Here is a 6,800-nt window from a genome sequence, read left to right as displayed (position 1 = left end):
TATTGACCAAAACTATATAAACCCTTTAAATCATTAGTGGTCAATGCAAACCATCGCAATCCATCGAAAATCATTGCAAACCATCACAAAAATAAGTCGTTGGAATTAAAGGCGACAATGACTCCTTTTATAGTCGTTGTTGACAAAGAAGTCGCTCTATTCGTGATGGTGTCCAATTATTTGCGATGAAATTCAATATTTTCATCCATGAAAGAGTAGTGAAAAGATTGAGTTTTTTATATTTATTTTGTCGAAGATCATCTCGAAATCATTAGAGATCATCAGAGATCATTAGAATATCGTTAGTGTCTCGATGATAGTGGAGTGAGAACCGAGAGTTAGAAAGATAGAGAAGTGAAAAATTGTTTTTAGATAATTATTTTTCTCAAATAAAGAGATAATAGTTCAGTTTTAGGTATAGATTACGTAAATTATGAATTTTAATAGTTCCATTGAAGATAAGCAGTTGCTTAACCTCCTTTGAAAGCCGTTCAACTCAAGGTTCAAAATACACGGTATATCGTCGATATCAAGAAAAAAAAATGGGAGAATTAGTATAAAAATGACTATAACAGTCTAAATATCGAATTTATTTCTCAAAAACTTTTTAATGGAAAAATGACTATAACAGCCAAAAATAGCAATATTATTTCTCAAATACCGATTTTTATGAGCCCAAACAAGCCCAAAATTCAAACTTGAGTTCTTCGACTGACGAATGCCTATTGTTGCTTCTGAAAATCTATAGTAGCACGTAGGTTTATATAGAGTGATTTCTTTCAATTTTTTAGTTTCACAATTATGTGAGACTCTATATGTTAGCTACTAACACTAAAAATATTTTTATTTTTATTTTTGCATTTCCTTGCTTCAAGTTCAAATCATGTGGTTTAGAATTCAAATAAATGTTATATATTCATTTATTAAATATATTTATAAATATAAGTATATATATAATATAATTATTATATAAATAATATATATTGTCGATATATCATCGGTAATCGGTATCCATATTGAAATTGTTACAAAAGATCTGTCGATACTCGATATATCAGCAAAATATAACTTCGATACCGGTATTATCGATCTTTTAATTCAACTTCAAACCAACCTTAAAGCAAAGACTTTAGAAGTACTTGACCAACCATTGATAAAAAAAAAAAAACACTTGACCAACCTAAGAAACAGAGTGATTTTGAAACTAGAAGTAAAAGTTTAAATAAATAATCAAACAAGACATATATTGTAAAATCCTCTCGCCTCATAGCCACATAAATAATATCATAGCGGCAATGAAAAAGAAAATACAAAAGTTTGTGTAACTTATTCCACAAGGTAGCATACCACAGCCTTGAATTGGATCAAAATTTAAATAAATAATTATTCTTCTAAAAAAGAAAAGTCAATTTTTCGTTTGGCGGCCTCTTAGTTATCGACGACTTCGATGAGAGTCGTCTCATAGTCGCTCGGCGCCTGGAATCCGTGAAGGTTCATCACAGTCGCGGCCACGTTGGCGAGTCCGCCCTCGGGAACGTCGTTGCGGAACCGGACACCGGCGCTCAGTCCTGGGCCTCCAATCGCAACAGGTACCTAAATGAAAAGAATATAGCGCAAATCAAATACTACAGACAATTCCATAACTCAACCTAGAACCTGACTTGACCTTTATCAAGATGGGCTTACCGGTTGAAGAGTGTGAGAGGTGAGGACTTGAATGCTTCCATTCTTGTCGAGCTGGGGTTTTCCCGACTTGTTTCTCTTAACCATGTCTTCCGCATTTCCGTGGTCAGCGGTCACAACGTAGATTCCACCGACTTGCTCGATCGCATCAAGAATAATCTGTATGTCACCGAGCCACAGAATTAGTATTGCTCATCAAAACCTTAATGGGTTTTACTTGCTAGGCTTTGATGTCCAAAAATTCAGTCTTCGTTCCTAAAAAAAGTCTCTTAAATATTTTACCTTGACGGCCTCATCGGCAGCTTTGCAGGCCACAACGGTGGCTTCAATATCACCAGTGTGTCCCACCATGTCACTGTTCGGCAAGTTGACACGAACCTAAAAAACACAGGCATTGGAAAGTTCAATAACAGAGACAGAATGAGATTTCTGTAACAATGAATTAAAAATATTATGTTGAATAGAGAGACATATAATTGTTACCTGGAGGAATTTTCCGCTGAGAATGGCGTCTCTCGCCTTCTCGGCGATCTCGACGGCCTTCATTTTGGGCTTGACATTGAATGTGATTCCACTGTCACTCGGGACTTCGACGTACTCTTCCAACGAAGAGTCGAAGTATCCGGAGCGGTTTCCGTTCCAGAAAAAGGTAACATGACCAAACTTCACAGTCTCACTGCACAAAAATGAAAACATAAAGCACATGTCATAACATTTATAAACATATAAAAAAATTTAAAACCTCCTACAAGTTCAGAACAAACAAGCCGAGAAAGAGTTGGGTTTCTTCCATTAAAAAAAATTGATTGAAAAATCTAAACGTGCATGTCGAGATATTCGCACATAACTTTTATCAATTCCCTAAAAGAACTGGTATTCCCTGGAACACCTGAATGTTAGGAATTATTTTAACAAGGAATTAATTCGGCGTAAGGCATAGCTACTTGGGGGATTTACAGGTATCTTGAAAACCTAATTATCTTGTATTTATCATCATGTTAATATCAGTGAGCTTATATAAGCTATAACATTCGAAATCACAAACCTGCAAGCAAAGGTGCTGACACCGTTTTTCACAAGATATTCACCAGAAGTTCTGTCAATCTCCGGAGGAGAAACAAGGTAGTGGTTTGGGAGCTTCAGCTCACCATCATATTGGAGCATGCCGGCGTAACGGATCTTCGGGACTCTAACTCGGTCAAACTTGTCAAAATCTTCGTATTCGAGCGCCTTTGCAATCATGACCATCCGATCGGCTCGGAAGTTGAATGTGACGACAGCATCACCGTCCACGATGGGTCCCACAGCCTTGTCGTTCTCGTCGACGATGACAAACGGGGGAAGGTACTGGTCATTGGCCTTGGTCTCGGCTCTCAGAGTCTTGACGGCTTCAACGGCATTCTTGAATTTGTAAGGGGCTTCACCGAGAACTTGGGCATCCCATCCTCTTTTCACAACGTCCCAATCGTTCTGCAAAATAATCGTCACTATTAAAGTAATTCAACTGAGAAACAATAGTATTGGGAAAAGCATACCCTGAGAGGAGCTCTCAGGAAGTTAATGCTTGAAAAAAAAAAAAAAAAACTAGGACTGTATATTTGCAGCTCATTTTCATATTTATTTGCACATTTAACTAACATAGTCTTCTAAGGGTAAAAAAAAAAAAAAAAAAAAAAAACTTTATTGTTTATATCTCAACTGCCCCGTCTGTAGAAATGTGAGAGATTCTATTGATTACCTAGTTTGGCATAATGTTATAATGTTAAGTAATTCTCATGAACATGAATAACAAGGTATTAGGATTACCTTAAAATAAAAGTTACAAAATGTGTTATTCAGATTACAACCGTCTAGTAATCAGGATGATCTTAATAACTTTATTCAAACAAATTTAATTTGACTTTTTTTTTTTACTATAAATTAACTTTCCACTATATTAATATATTATTGATCATCTCAATATATTAATATGATTCCCTTCAATATGATACATTTGGATAAACATACTGAATACAGTTGGATTACTACATCCCAAAAAAACACTGAACATAATTTCATACCTCATAACGATCCATAGTGACATACATGCGACCACCTCCGGAGGCAATCTGCGCATCGATGCCCTTCTCTCTCAACTTAACGAGATCATTATCGAGAGTTTCAACAAATCCCACACTCGAGCCGTCCAAGACATCACGGCCATCGGTAAGAATGTGAACGCGGATTCTCTTAGCACCCCTCTCACTAGCTCCTTTAACCAATAACTATAACAAATGATAATAAATAACAAGTCACAATCAATATTAGGGGTGAAACTGGATCGGTTCGGTTCGGTTTTTGACATTTTTAGTATCCGAATCCGAATTTTCGGTTTTTAAAAACTCGGTCCAGTATCCGATCTAATTTAGTCTAAAACCGAAATTCGGTTATCCGAATATTCGGTTATCCGGTTTCTTAAATCCAGTATCCAGTCCGGTATCCAATTTTTAAAATTCGGTTATCCAGTTTGTAAAATTTCAGATCCAGTTTAATATCCAGTTTTATAAAATAGATATCCAGTTTCTAAAATCCAAATCCGGTTTGTAAAAATTCAAAAAACGAGTACAAACGACTCTTATAAAGCTCCAAAATGACAATACATAATCTAAAACTGAGTAAAAAAAATAAAATTCAAAAGTACACTCGCCTCCAACTACATGCACATGTAAATATCATAATATAAAATTAAAATTACAACCCTAATGATCATAATAAATCATACAACAATTGAATTTGTATGTTACCTTTATAGATCGCATAATCAAGTTGTAGTAACAGTAGGAGTTGATATATGAGAAGTTTGTTCTTCTATGACAACTTGACCATCATATTTTAATAATAATAACATAAATTTAAAATAAATTTGTTTTAATAAACAAACAACAAATGAATATGTCAAATAAAATATCAAATTAATTATCTTACCCGAAACAACTTGCTTAGAATCATTTAGTGCTTCCACTTCATCCATGTATTCTCGCAATACAACAGGATCAAGTTTTTTTTTTAATATATATTTATTTTTAATTAAAAAAATCGGTTAAATAACCGATATCCAGATTTTCCCAAAATCAAATCCGATATCCGGTCCAGTTTTGTAAACCGGATCGGTTATCCGAATCCGAATTTCGATTAGCTGACGTGGCTCCAAATTTCGGTTTCGGTTCGGTTTGGATATCGGTTTTATCCGATTTTCGGTTCGGTTTTGTACAGCCCTAATCAATATACAAGGTAAAACGCTTATAAAACAAAATATATAGCTTCCAGCGTTGCTACTAGCAGACCTACCTGGACTTGGTCGAGCCTTGAGTGAACTCCACCGTCACTCAACAACCCAACAAGATGCAATGTGTTTGTGTCGAAACATTCTTTGATGTAACTGAAACCTTCTCCTTCAAAAATCTTTCCAGAGGCAAGAGCAAGGTCGACAAGCTTAGCCCTAAACATGGTGTTAGAAAGGTCAGCATTATTTCAAGCACATTTGAGATGCCACGAAGAAAGAAACGGCCATCTACAATGATATATAATTGAAAAAAAAAAAAAAAAAAAAAAAAAAAAAAAAAAAAAAAAACGAAGATAGACTACTAAGTTTTCAAAATATCCAGTTTTCTCTTACAACCCAAATTACCCAATACATAAGCTAATTAAAAGATCCAAGAAAACCCACCCCTGAGCAAAAATACGTCCAGCTCCGAGAGCGTTGTGACCAACTTCACTGTTACCCATGTCATCTTCAGTCGGAAGCCCAACAGCTTTACCATGAGCCCTCACTAGCCTCCACTTATCCGGAGCACCCTGTTCAAATCACAGCCATTCCATGTCATATCAGATATTATTATCAGCCTCTGAATCAAATCCGCTTTTACATAGGTTTTATTCCCAAAAAAAATGACCAAGAAAGAATAAACGCTACATCAGAAAGCCAAAAAGAAAAAAAAAAGGATGTTAAGAAATCAGTTTTATTAGCGGTGAGGAATATAATAAAGGTGGCTTAAATTTTATACATGCATATTTCACAGCAAAGCAACCATTTAGCTCAAATCCATTTAAACGAAACACACACACACACTAAACCAGAGCACATGCATAGATCAACGGAAAAATGATCAAATATCCGAAACCTATCAATCTCTAGAAGTAAGAATCTAATGGATCAATCAATAACTCCAAACAGACGCAAAAAAAACAAAATTACATTCTTGAGAGAATCCATGGTGGGAGTTTCAGCGACATGGATACAGTTGTATTGATCGGGACTGGCTTCACCCCAGCCATCCAAAACAACCAAAGCGATCGTCTTTCCCTTTGGCAGCTTCGGGTGATCCGCCAATTTCCACGACAAATCTGTGCTTCCCATATTTTCCCTGCATATACAAACAAAACCCCAGAATCCAACCACAAAACCCTAAATCAATCCCGTAAATCTCCGATTAACACGAACCAAATCTCGCAGATTAACAAAACTAAGAAATAATCAACAGCCAATAAGAACAAACCACGTATTTTAGTGAGAGAGAAATTGAAAATGCCTTTTTTAAATGAATCCAAAATAACGAAAAGTGAGCTATACGAACAGAGAGTGTGAGTATTTCCAACTACCTCGAGAGATTTTATAGACTCAGAAAAGTAAAAATAAAAAATAAAAAATAACGAACTCAGAAAAGTAAATCAGTTCTCGGAGTTTCCGACGGATGAGATTAGATTGATCTCTAGCCGTTGATTTTGAGTGGCTAGGGTACATAGTGTACTGTGACTACTGTCCACGGCGTGATGACCAACCCACTTAAGAATATTCACCGTTTAGCCTTCAAAAAAAAAATATATATATATTCACCGTTTATAGCGATTTTGTTTTAGGGAAAATATGAAAGGGTATTATAAAAGAATCCAACAAACATTATAAAAGAAAATTGATTTCCGAGTTAGTTTACTAGTGAGCGTAGACACAAATACCACCACCAAACTCAAATAAAACACTATGAATATGTGAAATAATTGAGTTTACAAGGGAAAATGACCCCATATTTTTTATTGGTGCAACAATCGTCGAGTAGTCTGCCTCTATCATCTCTAATGGA

At 35.5% G+C, this 6,800-nt stretch overlaps 1 protein-coding gene across 1 annotated transcript; it reads right to left on the bottom strand.

The window, feature by feature from the left end:
* Positions 1-1,196: 1,196 nt before the first annotated feature.
* LOC149393436 (2,3-bisphosphoglycerate-independent phosphoglycerate mutase-like) lies at positions 1,197-6,315 on the bottom strand. The gene is made up of 10 exons (XM_089617074.1): positions 6,219-6,315; positions 5,918-6,086; positions 5,390-5,517; positions 5,011-5,161; positions 3,744-3,947; positions 2,729-3,153; positions 2,167-2,359; positions 1,966-2,061; positions 1,687-1,842; positions 1,197-1,593 (listed from the first exon to the last, which is right to left on the bottom strand). The coding sequence occupies exons 2-10, from the start codon at positions 6,077-6,079 to the stop codon at positions 1,429-1,431; spliced, it is 1,680 nt and encodes a 559-aa protein (XP_089473200.1). The 5' UTR covers positions 6,080-6,086; positions 6,219-6,315; the 3' UTR covers positions 1,197-1,428.
* Between the last annotated feature and the right edge of the window lie 485 nt (positions 6,316-6,800).

The sequence above is a fragment of the Urtica dioica genome, chromosome 6 (genome assembly GCF_054948205.1).
Source record: "Urtica dioica subsp. dioica isolate 48M chromosome 6, U.dioica_male_clone48M_v1_H2, whole genome shotgun sequence".
In the NCBI taxonomy this organism is placed as follows: Eukaryota; Viridiplantae; Streptophyta; class Magnoliopsida; order Rosales; family Urticaceae; genus Urtica; species Urtica dioica.
The sequence above is the reverse complement of the archived record's forward strand: the minus strand, read 5'-3'. Positions and strand labels throughout refer to the sequence as shown.